Source organism: Syngnathoides biaculeatus, chromosome 10 (genome assembly GCF_019802595.1).
Source record: "Syngnathoides biaculeatus isolate LvHL_M chromosome 10, ASM1980259v1, whole genome shotgun sequence".
Lineage (NCBI taxonomy): Eukaryota > Metazoa > Chordata > Actinopteri > Syngnathiformes > Syngnathidae > Syngnathoides > Syngnathoides biaculeatus.
In genome coordinates, this window is record NC_084649.1 from 10,499,393 (window position 1) to 10,516,027 (window position 16,635).

The following is a 16,635-nucleotide window of genomic DNA, read 5'->3' on the forward strand; positions in this document are numbered from 1 at the left end:
GCGGCATCCTCCTTTCAGGGTGGTGTCTAGGACTAATTCCAGTAGATTCTTCTTCTACGGCCAATCGATGTACGTTATTTTTATTCTACGGCAAATTGATGTACATTCTTCTTCATCTAAGCCCACTGAAAGTAAAATCTCCTTCTTCTATGCATGTGAAGACTCTGTGCATGCCCAAACCCAAGTGCATTGTTGAGGATGGGAATGTTTGAACCATTTCATTCAAACAAGTTTTTGTTGTGTTTTTAAACTTATAGCTGCTAGCGGGGGAAAAAAAAGCACAACAAAAAAAAACACGTTTGTTAAATCAACGACATGTAATTGTCTCCTTTTTTTTTTTTTTTTTAGTTGTCCAGAAACTACATCTAGATGTGTCAACAAACAAACAATTTTTCAAACTCCCAAACTCTTGCATATTGTGAAATTTGTTGCTGATATTCTTATAACTTCAATTTTTTGCTCCAACTCAAAAATAGCAACAACAAAACAATCAGTCACACGCCAGCTCACATGATGAAAAATTTAGTCATTTGCAAGTCGAGGTATCACTTTATGTCCCAGTCACTTGTCATCAAAGTTAAATTGTTCTACTAATGATGCTAACTTCTTTTTTTACACGTGTATGACAGTTAAGAATGTTAAAATGCTTCTAAAATAGAAAGGCCATGCTCTGCTTTGTATTTTGATTATTTGTTATGAGAACAGTTAATTAAAAATCCAAACCAATTGATTGCACTGAGCAATTAATGGACGCAAGGCACTGAAACCAGCAACCTTTGTGTTATGACACAACCAATCCATCACCGAGGCAAAGTCCTCTGAGTGTAATGTCTCCTCCACCTTCGCAAATGTACAGAAACTAGCCTTGCTAATGCTGCAACACAGAAACAGGGTCGAAGTAATCGTAACATGTTGAGTATTAATAGAGTTGACAACATTAACTCTGCTTTAGTAACATGCATAGACCCATGTTAGAAATACAGATCGGTTTGTTTTGTTACAGTGGAATAGACGAGCATTGTCATAGTCTTTTTCTGGGATTTGTCACACCAAGTACCAGTGGTTATTTCCTCAGTAAACAAAACAGCAATATTCTGCTCTTTTCTTTCTCTTCATGTTTAGCCTCCGGTACGTGAGGGGCCAGTTACACGGAGTGCCAGCAGAGCTGCTTCCCTCCACTCTCTGTCGGACGCCTCCTCCGATTCCTTCAGTCACTCTCCGGGTGAGAGGCTTGCGCCACCAAACGTCGCTCAAGATAAAGAGTGGCCGCTGGGTGAACTGATTCAAATAGACCTTCCATCACGTTTGCCTTTTACAATCACATTTTATCTTAAATCAAGAAAAATGGGAAACTTTATTTATAATTACAGAATCTGTTTAGAAAAGAGCAATATTTATAATTGACTTAAGCCAACTGTTTGTCTTTTACTTCATTGACTTATACTTGTTTGTACTGCTGTACTGTAGTGCTGTGGAATCCTTTGAAGGCTTCATAGCCTGCAGACACCTGACGCCTGCTTTTAAACATGAGTTCATTAATGCATCTGTCACTAATGCTGTACACACAGTGAAAGGCAGGATCACATGCCTTACACCCAGCGCCAGGAAATGACTGAAAATAACCCCAGTGATGTTGAAGGGCTTTGCATGTTTTCAAAGCAGTAATCATAGCTTCATCCACTTTCTGCTTCCAGTTACTCATGTTCTGCTGTTTATTCACTCATCTTGAACTACAGTATTTGTATTAATAGAATACCATTGCTGTTGTCGTTTTTTACCTCCTCTCTTGCTGCAGAATCAGTGGACACCAAAATTAACTTAAACAACTTGATGATGATGTACCAGGACCAGGGCAGCAGCCCTGACTCCAGTGAAGAGGAAGCCTCCAGCTTCTCCATGCTGCCCCACCTGGCCGACCTGGTTTCCTACAGCATTCAGAAGGTCATCGGGTTTGCCAAGATGATCCCAGGCTTTAGGTATATATTCATTGACATTCGTCGACACTATTTAGCTAGGTATCATGGCTGATCACGGTGCAGAATCCACAGAGCTGACCGTGTGCACAAACCCATGGTGCGCAGCCATTTTGTCTGCATTACTGGACGTAATCTGCTGACTAGTGACGGTGGATAGCCTGTTTAATCACAGTGTAGAGCTGTGAGGCAGCCTGAGAGAGTGGAGGTTTTTCCTGTGACTGTACAGTAGGAGCAGGCAGGTTTTTTTTTAACAGTTAAAATGTGTTTGATTGTGCATCCCTTCTGTCTATTACAGCTTGTGCAATACATTTGTTTTGGTTTGTCAGAGAGAGTTCAGCCTCAAGCGCCAATCCAGTGTAACAACTAGTGACTTTTGACTCCATTTTACCAATCAAATGGAATCATATGACTGTACAGGAACCACACAGAAGCAAAGTTATCTAAAGTGTCTAATTTACATGAAGCGTGGCAAAAACAACAACACCCCACTCACAGTCAGAAGAGGAACAACACTCCTGGCGTTAGCATTCAATCAGTGTTTATCTTGTAGGCTACAAAAAATAACTGCATAATGGAAAAAAAATATTCCTGATTCAGGCACTCGGTAAAAAGTAAAAAGCCTCAATTTTTTTCAGACATTCAAACACACAAGTGGATATTAATAGCTTAATGATGACCAGTGGGCCTTCATCTGGCGTTGGTAACAAAGAATGCTGTCGACAATGTTTCATGAGCATAAACAACAATTCCTTGTGGCTGTATTTTTCTTAATTTGTTATTCAAAATAGTTTCTATTCATTACTGTTTAAGCTATTGTTGAGAAATATATGAATTTCCACATTTCCATTTTATATTTGTCTTTTTGACATTTCATGCTGTAGTTACAAAAAATATATCTGAACTTCGTCTCCAGTAGGCTAGCACTCAAAAAGTTGTTTTCACTAAATAAAAACTTTGTACTCTTTATAATTAAGAAGAAACATAATTATTAATAATTATTTGGAGGACAACTTTTTGCTTTTACTTGAGTCATGTTCTAAAATTAAAGTTCTCTCACTTGTTTACATTTTTTCTACCCACCTCTTGCATGCAATTACAGTGAAACCACTGAAGTCCAATGACTCTAAAAGTGGTATAATATTGAATTCAAGTACACTTTTCTGCTTCTAGAGTCAAACGGTCATTAGCTGTTGTAATAAAATCATGTGACATGTTAGAAAATATTCTGAGACTACATCAGGTACCATGTATCGGGTTAACTTGAATTTCATTTTTTGTGTGTGATGCCATCGAGGTATATAAGAATAACACCGATGGCAAAACAGAAAATTGCAATGAGAACCATAAAACACCAAATGGATATTACAACTTGTGCTGGATTTCAGAAGTGCAAAACTCCATTGAAAATGGAAACTAATACAATATCAGTTGTATACACAATTTTTTCCTCATATTTTCTCATTTAATAAAAACAAATGTCTTTATGTTGAATATAAAAGTACTTCAACCATACATTCTGACAAAGCAACTACAACCTTGAGCTTGTGAACTTCATAAATGAATGCGGTTGATGTGGTTGGCGCAGGAGGGTCGCCACGTTTCCATCAGACGGTCCCAGGGCAACTGTAGCTCCACAAGTACCGGTCGCTTACTGTCACTTGGGTGTAAATGTGTAGTTAATGAATAACGTCTGCAATTGTAAAGTGTCTTTGAGTGCTGTATAAGTAAATATATATATATATATATATATATATATATATATATATATATAGTATAAAAATAGTATAAAAATGCTGTATAAGTCTTATGCATTATTATGATTATGATGATGATTATTATTGTTATTGTAGTGACACAAATACACACACATTTTGCTGACTGAAAAATACCCCTTCAGCTACCATTTTGTCGCACCTTCCAAACTTGGAGTATTGGCAGGAAGAAATTTGTCAGGGTCGCCCCAAAGTCGGGGCTAAAACGAGCCGAGGCCTGTGTTTCCTGAAAGTTGTCATTGCCATTGGCTGCAAGTGATGGATGTGGTTGGATTACCTTCGGAATGTTTGTTCACCCATGCTTTTCTCATTTAAGCCTGGATTTTCACTCAAGAGTTGAAGAATCCTCCTAGATCCACATTCTGTTTCCATTCCTTAACACATTCTATAACCTTGCTCGAGGCAGGGTTTTGTTGATGATGCTTGGAGCATCGCAACTCCCCATGTTTAGTCCATCTTGCACAAGACACACTTTATGGTGGCATGCGTGTTTTGTTTTTCTCTGATTTAATAATCACCGATTCATAATCATTTAATTACTCATTTTCTCACATTAATTTAATGATTACGATTACATACATTTTGCAATTGAATTATACAATTTTGTTTCATCTAATTAGTTACTCCCCAACACTACGTATGTATCATTCAACTAAAGTGTGACATTGTTTAATCAATTATTTGTAATTTAGTTAAATTTATCGAGATTTACATTTTCAATCAAGATTTCCTTCAAGTTTAACAGCTGCATTTTGTCGAATACTAACATATAAATATTGTATATTCCAGAGAGCTGACAGCAGAAGATCAGATTGCCTTGCTGAAATCAAGTGCCATTGAGGTGATCATGCTACGCTCAAATCAGAGCTTCAACCTGGAAGACATGTCCTGGAGCTGCGGTGCGCCTGACTTTAAATATCAGATCAGTGATGTCACCAAAGGTCAGTGAAAATGCTGCCACATGTACACACTATGCCATGCTGCCTATATTGGTCTTGCCTGGTGGCTCGTTTTAGTACTTATGGGGTTGTCCCGAGTGCTTCAAGGAAGTGGGGGTGGCATACACAGAACATCCATGGACACGTAATGCTAATCAATGTCTCAGCAAAAATGTAATAAAGTCCCTGCAGCAATGTCAGTGTCAGAGCAGATCTAACGGTGTGGATTAGGTCAGCACATCGGTTAAGATGTTCCCGTTCAATGAATGTTTGATGATATTAGTTTTCTGCCAACAACATTCATCAATATTGTGTGCCAAAACGTCTGGTCGCATTGCCAGAAACTGCAAGGATGTGTGCTTTCTCGCTCTCACACATGCTTTTAACATCAGGAATTAACTTACAATGCTACAGCAGCGGCACAGCGGCACACTGGTTAGATCTGTGTCACAGTTCTGAGGACACAGCTTCAAATCCAGCTGCCCCCTTGTGGTGTATGTATGTTCTCCCCACGCCTGTCTGGGTACTCTGGTTTCCTCCGATATCCCCAAAAAGTGCACGCTAGATTGAGTGAAGATGGAATTGTCCGTAGTTGTGAATATTATAAAGCGTCGAGGCCATGAAGAAGGACTTCCAGATGGCTTTAGGGAAATTGTTGTCCATCATCCAGCATCTCAGGAAGGGGAAGCAGTCCAGGGCCAACACTGTGTGAGGATGGGGCGCTGCTGACCTCAACTGGGGTGTTGTGAGTTGGTGGGGAGACTTCTTCGAAGATCTCAATTCCACCGACATACCTTCCCATGAGAAAGCAGAGTCTGGGTTCTCTGGGGCGGGCTCTTCTAAATCTGGTGTTGAGGTCACTGAGGTGGTTAAAAAGCTCCGTGGCAAGGCCATCTGCTTGCTTTCTCCAGGTAGTACCTGCTGCTTACTGGTTTTTTTTTTTTTTGTGGTGGTGGTGGGTGGGGGGGTAATATCAGATTCCCCAGGAGTTCCTAAAGGCTCTGGATGTTGTGGGTCTGTCCTGGTTGACACGCTTTTGCAACATTGTGTGGACATCAGCGACAGTACCTTTGGATTGGCAGACTGGAGTGGTGGTCCCCCTCTTTAAGAATGGGGACCGGAGGGTGTGTTCCAACTTCAGGGGAATCACAGTCCTCAGTCTCCAGGGTAAGATTTATTCAGGGGTGCTGGAGAAGAGGGTCCATTGGGAAGTCGACTCTCAAATTCAGGAGCAGCAGTAGGGTTTTTGTTCTGGCTGTGGATGGATCGGTGGATGATACAGTGGAGATAAATAAATTGAACAGAAGTATTGTATATATGAGACAGTAACCTTTCACTAGGTTGTGCATTTTTCGGTGTCTTTCACAAATCCCTGCGGAATCAACTGGGCCTTTTTATTTTATGGAGCTTTGTTCGCGTTTGTAGTCTGAAAACTTCTCAGAGTCCACAATAATTTCTCACACATTGCCGTGGAGCTGCCAAATGTGAAGCATGTTTGAAGGAGCCTGTTCACTTGGAATCGCCATCTGATGCATGTGCTAATAAGACAGAATGACCACATGCAAATGATAAATGGTCTTTGTCATGGTCCGTTATTGTTTGGTATTGTTCGATGTTTTTCATTTCTTCAGTTCTCAGTTGATTGTGTCCGCCTGTTTGCGTTTACCTTCTACCTTGTATTGACCACTCAGCTCCCCTCCAGCCGCTTGTATATTGTCCAGATGTTCCTCGTCTCGTCAATCTGTGCGTTCTTGTCGGTCCATTGTTGTCATTGTTCGTTCCTGTCAGTCTCTGTCCCTGTCCATACCATTGTCCATCTTTGCCACTTCTTTGTCACCACTCATGTTTTGTTTGTCGTTTTCGATTTAGTCAAGTTTTTCGACGTTACTTTGGTGACGCTTTCCTGCACTTGGGTCCTCCAAGTCTTTGCCTTGCCCTCCTCACGTTCACAAACCCTAAATGCCACAGTCTTATTTGTAATTTTTTAGATCAACTTACTACTACCAACTTAAATAGAAAATAGATTTATGCAAAATTAAAACAAAAAGGCTCCACTCCAGGGGGAGGAGGCAGGGGGCACAATAACTCAGTAACGGCCACCCCCAATCCCCCTTCCCATGATGCCGACACTCCCCTGCTGGCACGGCTTCAATTTGCCTTCATCTGGGATCAGCCGAGGAATGTCACTTCTGACCAGCTTGCTGCTCAAAACATCCCTGCTGTCTGGACTAGGAGAGGCTGGTGTCTGGAATACTGTTGTTGTAGTTGGCCTGAACAACATTCATTTTAGCGCCAGTTTTGTTGAAAATGTGACTCTTACTGACTTTTAGAATGTTAAACTGTAAATTTGTCAACGCAATTCCCAATGGACAAAGGAATGTTAGGCCCAAACAACAACTAAAATCTCCAAAGTAATAGAATTACGAAAAAAAAATCAAAATATAAGAAAGAAGTTGTCATATTGTGAAGCTTAGCAGTATTGCGCGATAATCAACAATTGTAGTTTCATGAGATTAAATTACAAGCCTAACCATTTCCCATTTTCGTTTGCTCCAAAGGATGAAATGTTCAACACCTTATCCTCACTAGGGTCCCAGATGTGCTGGACCGTATCCCAACTTATCTTCATGCGAGATGCGGGGTACACCCTGAAAAGGACATCAGCAGGCCACATAGAAACAAAAAACTATTTGCACTCACATCAAAACCTATGTGCAATTTAGTTTCTTCAATTAACCTACTATGCATGTTTTTGGTGGAAACCAGAGTTTCCACTGAGCCGCCCTTACATACATCATATCATTATTTGAATAGGTGACAGATTGTGTGTGATTGTGCAAGTGAACATAATTATAACGTGTAATATGACATACTGCATGAATAGGTAACATATTATGTGTGACTGCTGTTGTGTTTGTGCTGTAGCCGGCCACACGCTGGAGCTGCTGGAGCCGTTGGTTAAGTTCCAGGTAGGCCTCAAGAAGCTCAGCTTGCACGAGGAGGAACATGTACTGCTGATGGCCATCTGCTTGCTTTCTCCAGGTAGTACCTGCTACTCACTGTTTTTTGTGATGGTGGTGATTGGGTGGGCGGGGTGTGTGTTGGGGGGTAATCAGTCAAAATGCATAAAAAACACACAATGTATGTGTATTGTTGTGCATTTTATTGAGTCATACAAATATCTGATTCCCTATAACTCAAACAAAATCGCCTTTTTTAATTAAATGGAGCCACCTCCAAACTACGTATTTGAGGATGCAAATAGCAGCAGTCGAATGAGTTTGTTGGAATAGACTTACATTATCATGTTGCTCCTTGTGCCCACCCTCTGCAACCGTTGAGGTTTATGCGGGGAGGAGAATAAGATGAGAAGCATAAAATTCCTTGCCTACACAAATGCTAGGGTTCCGCAAATACTCGTCCTTTATTTACACTTCAAATGAACAAGCCCAGTAGTACACGTTCATGAGCCAAAGTGAAAACCACATTTTACACCATGTCACGGGTGAGTTGAATGCAAAAGAACAACGAGAAAAGGCCAAATGTGTCTCGTGTGCATCCCAACTAACTAACGGGAACATGTGGCTGCGACCTGTATCAAGGCGCTGTCCGATGATGTAGGTGAAGCACAGGAAAAGAAATACATTGGAATCTCGGAGATTGATCTTAATTCGTTCTTGTGCAGTGTTCAATATCTGACTTCTTCAACCTTCAAATTTTTTTTTCCATAGGAAATAATGTAAATGAGTTTATTCTGTTCCCAACCTCCAAATAAATTCTTACTTTAATCCTATTTATATAAAAACACGTACACCCTGCATTTCAACAATAAAAATGCATACACTTAAATCAATTAAAATGTGTACCATTTGCCTTTTTGGTGGCGGCGCAATGGTAACGGAGCGGCTCGAGAGCACAGGAGAAAGTGTCGACGTCACCCTCCATCATTTGACTGCGTAACTCTCCAGCAGCTTCTTCTATTATGTATGGCCTTTGCTTTGTAATGCTAGTTACTCCTTTGGCAACACTAGCTGCCTTTTATTCAATTTTTATCCTTTAGAATAGTCGAAATAGTCAACATAGCCATATGATGCTAGCGAGAGCCGTAACAAACGAGCACCCCATTTTCCTACTTCGCGATTATTTCCTTCTTTAGATCCACTGTGGTTCGCTAAACTTTCTTTTTCCTTTGCTGCTGGTAGCACTGCTGTCTTTCTTTGGGTTCGTGGCAAAGAAAATACTGGAAAAATAACAAAAAATAATCTTTAGAAGGACTTGCGAAAGTGTGTACTCACTATGCGCACATGTCGGCTTGCTGTGAGATCGCACTGTCCTGAATATGAGTGACTGCTTGACTCAAAGTGGACAGCGGCTCATCTCAGCACAACCCCATGTGCGTTAGGCATTGCTCAGCTTCTGTCGGCTACCCGGTCAACATGGGTTCAGCTTTGCCCGCGTGTTCGGACACTGAGAATTGGGTTGAAAACCGAGGCATTTTTTACACAAATTTTTTTGGGGGGGTTGAACAGTGATTTGTACAAGCACCGAGGCGTTCGAACTCCAATGTTCCACTGTACTGTACATTTCCCATACATTTGTTACAGCACATTTGCAATACAGCAAGCATGAGGCACCCTGCCGGAAGCAGCTGCTGAAACCAAAGGCAAAGTCACAATACATTGCACAGCGGTCCCTTTGTTAGGAAGGCTTGTGTTCAGCGCGAGAAAGCTGTGGCCTCAAGCTTTCACTTACACTGTCGGCAGTCAGAGCAAGCAGGAAATATACTACAAATTAAGTCTGCGAAGCCGCACAGACCACAGAACGGAACAGTTTGGCAGATCAGTGCGCTAGCTGAGCAGTCTCATACAAGGGTTCAAAGAGAACAGATTAGCAAATGTTATGCATTTAAACGACTGGCCCTTTGTGTAAAAAGTATCTGTTTGTGTAAAAACAGTTCAGTTGGAATGACAAAAAGATTTGCATGTAACCCAGCTAGTGACGCAAAACACGTTTCCAAGGGAGCAAAGAAGCTGCTCAAGAAGAAATATATTAGGGTCATGGAGTGACTTACTAGCTAGACTTCAAAACCTCTTGAAAGAGTTAAAGGTTTGGGTTTAGCAGTGGCCACCCAAAGGATTGAGTGAGCAAATAAATTTAGCATGGTTGTCAAATTGTAATTATTTAAAACGTGAATGCAAATCTAAGAACCCAGAAGGGTCTCATGCCTTCTCAAGTTATTCCAAGCATCATAATGTGTACATTATATGTTTAGTTATGCAAGTGAGAACATACAGCACTAACTCATTGAAATTGCAAGCATGTGCTGCCTCCCACTGATCAAAAATCACTCCACCAGCATACTTTCAACATGTAACTTACTGCCAGTTGACAGTTGTTTCCATAATAAAACCAAACTGTAGCCAAACATGATTTGTAACGGTCAATATCCAAGTATCCAATATTTCAAAACACCAACCCTGCCATTCCCCCCACAGACCGGCCAGGTGTGCAGGACCACGCACGGATCGAAGCCCTTCAAGACCGCCTGTCAGAAACCCTGCAGGCCTACATCCAGCTCAACCACCCCGGAGGAAGCCTGTTGTACGCCAAGATGATCCAGAAACTGGCCGACCTGCGCAGCCTCAACGAGGAGCACTCCAAACAGTACCGCTCGCTCTCCTTCCAGCCTGAGCACAGCATGCAGCTCACCCCGCTGGTGCTGGAGGTGTTTGGCAGCGAGGTCTCCTAAGGGCAGGCGAGTCTTACGTGCGTATAAAGGAGGAAGGGAGTTGTTGAGGACGTCCGTGTCGTTGGACGTCAAATGTCTACATGGAGAGCAAGCAGGTGTTTAAACGACAGTAAACAAGGGAACGACATTCAGTATAACTTAAGCTAAGCATACTTCTGCCTCTTTACAGTGTTATTTGTCTATTTAAATCAACGCTGCTTCATATGCCTGGACATTTTGTGTACGTAAACAGTACACACCAACAAACACAGTTATTCATTTAGCCATTCCGTTGAGCTACCTCTTTTTTTACCGGGGTTGTTTTATATTTCTATCACCTCTGTGGATGCTTTAGATACAGTATGGTCAATGTTTTATTTGATAAAATCAGTGCCTCTGCATTACTTCATAAATTATTTTAATGGTCATCTGCTTCTCTCCAAGGCAGTACAGTATATGGTTATTTATACCAACCGTTCATCTCTCACCAAAGGTGTTGGTCCTCCGCCGTCTCAGAAAACCATCTTGCTGCTCTTTGGCATACAGCCGCGCGACATGCTAAAAGTTTTTTGTGTTTTTTTTCTGACTAGCCTCACAGCCCATGAAGGAAAACGGTCAGTATTTAGGCTTAGATTGCAGGGTGTAGTTTGTAATTTAGCAGATTGGATTTTGATTTTCCTGGTTTTTGGAAGTGAGAATCAGCCACTAAATGTGTTCGCTACTATTTTTTTTTTTTTTAACTGCAAACTGTCAATCAAACCGAGCCAAGATTATGGCTTGTTGCTTTTTAGTCTAAAGCTTCCCATGATTTAGTTTATTTCATGTAAATAGCTAATTGCTACCATGTGTATCCTAAGCACTGTTGTATCACCATTTACTCAAGCCTATATACTATATATCACAGATTTTAAAGGGCTAAATGCCAAATCTAACTGGAATAGTGAATTAAGGCTCAAGTAAGAGACCTGACTTTTAATATATAGCTTCATAACTTACTTGGAAATGGCATTGGAATGGATGTAATTCTTCCAGATTTTTATTTTTGATGTAACTTCATCTTTCTAAAACAGTTCCACTTGTTCCTCGAGCTCAGTGGACCTTGAGCTTTGCAACCCACTTCACACATCCCCACATATCTCACCCTTTGGTTTCAGACTGGGAAGGGAATTTTCTAGAACATCTGGGGGGCTGAGGTTGGAGGGCACCTCCTTCCTTGGCCCCTCCAGATGGCTCATGCATGATGTGCAGCCCCCTAGTGGATGTATTGTCAAAAGACAGTTATACAGTATGTGATATGTAAACTTTTAGGTGACCAGATATGCAATAAGTACAGTCTAGCTCGTACTTATTGGACATAAGTGGAATTACATGTCTCACTATTAATTAGTCATAACAATTTTGATCAAAGTTTTGAAGTTGGATCTATGAAATATATATCCATATTAACAATATTAAGACAGCTGGTTAGATCTAGCAAGGCCCCAGTGATGCAAGGGTGGAAAAAAAGAAAAATTCTGGGAAATTGACTAATTGTAAGCGGTAAATAAGAAAAGAGGTTGTCATACTGAGATGTTAATGTAAGGCTCATAGAGAAAAAAAAGAATTTATTACAAATTAATTAAAAAAAACATTGTCTTCTTGAAGTTGCACGCTAGAGTGAAAAAAAAAAGGTGGAATATTACAAGAATTAAGCCCTAATGTTGTAAGGAAAAGCCTCATTAGCTACAATTAAATTGTAATACGATTCTCCCTTTCCCCCACATTAAAGTTATAATTTTACAAAAAAAATATTTTGAATAATTAATATTCTAACTTACTCTTTATTCCATTTAGGATATATAATGTAAAGAAAAATGACTTTGTATCAGTGTAAGGCAAATGTGGTGAAGAGTAAGAGATGTACATATAAATACAGGAGAATTCTAAAGAATATTTAAACAGACGTTTAAAAGAACTACACGATATTGAATATTGGCTCTGATTATTGTTTTAATCAGCTGATTAACTCTTGCTTGTCGTTAGTTTTGGAATGACTGACTTTGATTATATTAAACTAGGATAATTTGGCGTTCAACACTGCTAAGGAGTTAGTATTTGGTCAGTTGATGTACAGTCCCCTCCAAAAGTATTGGAACGGCAAGGTCACTTCCTTTGTTTTTTTGAATACTTAAGACATTTGTGTTTCAGATCAAAAAATGAATGTGACACAAAAGTTCAGAATTCCTGCTTTTATTTCATGGTATTTACATCTAGATATGTTAAATAACTTGGGACAAAGCACCTTTTATTTAAAGCCACCTACTTTTCAAGTGACCAAAAAGATTGGAACATTTGACTGATTGCTTTTTGTAGTTTTTCGGGTTTTGTCTTTTAGATTGTTTAAACATAAGATAGTGTTTGTTTTTGGCTTTGGGTTTCACTTGTGAAAAGTGCATTTGCTATAACCAAACATGAAGACCAGAGAGCAGTCTATGGGAGAAAGACAAACCATTTTTAGGCTGTGCAAAGAGGGAAAATCAGTCACAGTGATTGCACAACCCTTGGGCGTAGCCAATATAACAATTTGGAATTTCCAGAAAACGAAAGAACCTTCTGGTGTACTGAAAGCCAAAGGTATCAACTGCAGTTCATGACAGAAATGTTGAGAGCTCTGAAGTCAGTCACATCACTGCCAACGTCCATGGGCCAGGGGTGAAGGTTTCACAATCCACTCTTCAGAGTCGAGTTGGGAAGAAGAAATATAGAGGGCATAACACAAGATGCAAACCACTCATCAGCAAAAACAATCACACATTGGATTTTACAAAGTACAGAGATGACGAAACACAGCACAAATGGTTTTGGACTGTTTAGACCAAGATGAACCTCTACCAAACTGTTGGAAAGGCCTTACTAAGTGTGCCGAAAGAAAGCTTATCAGTGAAGCACGGTGGTGGTGATGTCATGGCTTGGGCTTGCATGGTTGCTTCTGGAATGGCCTCACCAGTCTTTATTTATGATTTAGATAATAATGGGAGGAGCAGAAGTCGACAAAAACATTTTGTCTGGCAATTTACAGAAAAATGCATACGAACGAATCAGGAGAAGCTTCATCACGCAGCAAGACAATGACTCAAAACAGTCTGCCAACACAACAAAGACTTCATCTGGGAGAAAAAGTGGACGGTCTTAGACTGGCCATGTTAACCCCCGGACCATAACCCAATAGAGCATGCATTTTACCTCTTGATGAGGAGACTGATGTGAGGAACCTGCAGAAACAAACGAGAACTAAAAGAGGTTGTAGTAAAGACCTGGAAAAGCATTTTAAATGGAGAACACGACAATTTAGGGAATTCACTGGGTCGCAGGCTTGATTCAATCATTGCAAGTAAGGGTCACGTAACCAAATATTAAATGTTATTCACATTACGATGGTTTAATAATGTCTGGTGCAATATTTTTGTTCACTTAATAAGTTTGTGGCTTCGATCAAAAGGTGCTAAGTCCTGAGTTTTCAATGTAAATACCATGAAATAAAAGATGTAAATCTGAACTTTGGTGTCATATTGATCTTTTGATGTGAAACCCAAGTGTCTTCAGTCTACAACGAAAACAAAGGAATTGATCTTGCCGTTCCAATGCTTTAGGAGGAGACCGACTTCCACTTGTTAAACCTGCTGTGGCCTGCTGTCGTCAGCGGACTGCTTTCTTGAGAAGCCCAGCACGAAAGCTGTGATGGCTCACGGACCCCTTAAAGATTCAGTACTTATGAGGCCAGTGTTTTATTTGATTGCTCTGAATGATGACTTCTGGTTTGTTGGGCGACATGCTTTTGTTTAACCATTTAGTGACAGTTGCTGATGTTCCGTTCCGAATGTGAACGTGCACTTCCTGTCGAGAACCTATAAAAATGAGTGATGTATAATTGTAAGAAGGTGTACATTAGATGATCGGATGTATTTAAAGATTTAAGCATGTCGCATGCACGTCTCAAATATCGGTCGACCGACTTTCTTTGGTTGATCGGTCAAATGAGCGCATTAAGTCCCTTTCCTGTCAAGTGTTGGCTATTTTCACGGGAGCCCCCCTCGGCTGCATTTTACCGGAGCATTATTTCTTCACAAACAATATTTAACATCTGCAAAAGTGGTTTCTGTGATTGGCTATGCAGGCTTCCTGTGCCAGATCTTATTATGCTTCCAGTGATATCATCTCAGGGCGACTCTTGGATTCATCGTGTTGCTCCTCGCTTCCTCGTGCGAGAGCATCGTCGCTTTAAGCTGTGCAGCCTAAACTTACTCACCAGCAGGACCGTTCTCCGTCACTGTGGATTTAGTCTAACTTGTGCCAATCTGAGCAGATGGGGAACATGATACTTGATGTTTCCCCGTTGATGTATCTATGGTTCGGTTTTTCCTTCTAGAGTTTCATTGATAATTATCCAGTACAGTATGCAAACATACAAGGCATGTCCTTGTCCACAAACGTGACGACTGAGCGAGCGTCTTTAGGCAGTACCACTCGTGTGTGTCATGTGTCAGGACAGGTAACTGGTGTATTGCCGGTTTTCTAAACATGTACTTCTCTGCGTAGCTTCTTGTTCTGGTGGTGTTCTGTTTTAATTTCAGATAGATACAAATGCAGTGTTGATCTGTACAGAGGGATATTAGGGCAACACCGAAAAGCAAAAAAAAAAAAAAAAGTACTGTGAGAATAAAGTTGTTTTTGAGGAAAAAGTGATAATTTTATGTGAACAGTCTTATCACAAGTAAAAGGTTGTTGCGAAAACAGTTGTAATTTTAGTTGTTGTGTGTTTTCAACAATTGTTAATTCTATGAGCAATCGCAGGTGTCCAGAGAAATGCAAGGCAACGGCTCCTGGTTTCACACTGTTGCGCGCTCTTTGGGACTTGTTACTGTTGATTTTCTTTTCATTGTGGCCCTAATATTTCTTTGTAGATTTGTGTATGTCTAATCCTAGTAGGGAATTTTGGGGAATGTGTAAGTGCCACGGGGAGACTTCCTACCACACAAGAACATGGTCAGAGTTCTTCAGTGAGGATTTCTGAGCTGAAGGGGAAAGTTCTTGATGATGAAAGTGATGTAGAAGTTGGCGTTCATTATTACGACACATTGTACATATCATATCAACGCAAGGTTTTCCCGTTTGTTTGTTTTTACCATAGAAAGCTGCTCCAAACCTTTTTTTTTTTAAACTTGTGGTTGTTGGAATACTGGACCTTGTAAATCCTACTGCAATGGAGATCCACCACAGATGACATGCGTCCGTCTTCGTTGAGATTAGCGCTTTACTCAACACTGGCGATGTCACATAATACCTTGTACTATACACGTCATGGTACACTATCACCAGCAAGCTTTACAGTTCAATTTTTGCTCTTTCAAAAGTTTGTTCGTATGACTCTGTTGCCATTACAAATCCTGTCCATAAAGCCCGTATTATAGCTGTCCCCCTCCCCGCCCAAATGTTCTTGACTTTTCGTTCCCGCCTTTACGACAGGGATTGTAATGGATTCAACTTAATGTAGTTCTTAAGACGAGGAGCGTCCACAATGGATGTACACCATAGTCAACCTAACAAAAAAAACAACAAAAAAACTACCTCTTTTAGCTCAATTTTTTTTTTTTTTTTTTTTTTGCTTTAGCATTTGCTTTGGTTCTTACTTTTGTAATATTTGTATTCATGTTGGTATTTATTGCTGTCTAATGAGTCATACTTCAATGATTACCTCAGTGATATCTCAGATTTTGGGAGAGTCCAGCTAATGAAGTTGTAGTTTTATTTTGTTTGTTTGTCATTGTAGAGTTTTCTTCTCATACTAAGCATTGCCTTTATTTTTCTCAACGCACAAAATACCAGGAGTGTTTTTATTCAATCTTGTGCCTGCAACAGTGGGGCTCACAGTAGCTAGAAATAAGCTCCACTCTTCTCTGCGACATTGTCCTTGGCATGTACAGTACATGTAGAGTGGATTCAAAAAAATGTCTACACACTCCTTTAAAAAAAAAAGCAAGATTTTTATGAAATTTAACAAAAATGTTTTTTTAAAGAAATGTTACCGTATTTAATCCGAAGACTTTGAAATTGATATTACGCACACACACCTTTTTTTCCCCCATTGCCCTCTGATTGGCTTGCTATCAGTCTCGTGTGTACCTGTCTCTTGCCCAAAGTCAGTCAGGTATATGCGGCAGTTTTACAGATAATGATTGGATTCA

At 40.3% G+C, this 16,635-nt stretch overlaps 1 protein-coding gene across 4 annotated transcripts in view; it reads left to right on the forward strand.

Annotated features, from left to right (window-relative positions):
- Positions 1 to 16,281, forward strand: part of LOC133507482 (vitamin D3 receptor B) — a 42,106-nt gene extending 25,825 nt beyond the window's left edge. For 3 of the 4 annotated variants that reach the window (XM_061832541.1, XM_061832543.1, XM_061832542.1), the window contains exons 6-10: positions 1,123 to 1,222; positions 1,796 to 1,976; positions 4,538 to 4,689; positions 7,612 to 7,728; positions 10,182 to 16,281. In XM_061832541.1, coding sequence (XP_061688525.1) covers positions 1,123 to 1,222; positions 1,796 to 1,976; positions 4,538 to 4,689; positions 7,612 to 7,728; positions 10,182 to 10,435 — 804 coding nt within the window. In that variant the 3' untranslated portion in view covers positions 10,436 to 16,281. The remainder of the gene's footprint in view (positions 1 to 1,122; positions 1,223 to 1,795; positions 1,977 to 4,537; positions 4,690 to 7,611; positions 7,729 to 10,181) is intronic. The other variant, XM_061832544.1, reaches the window with a different exon arrangement.
- The last annotated feature ends 354 nt before the right edge of the window (positions 16,282 to 16,635 follow it).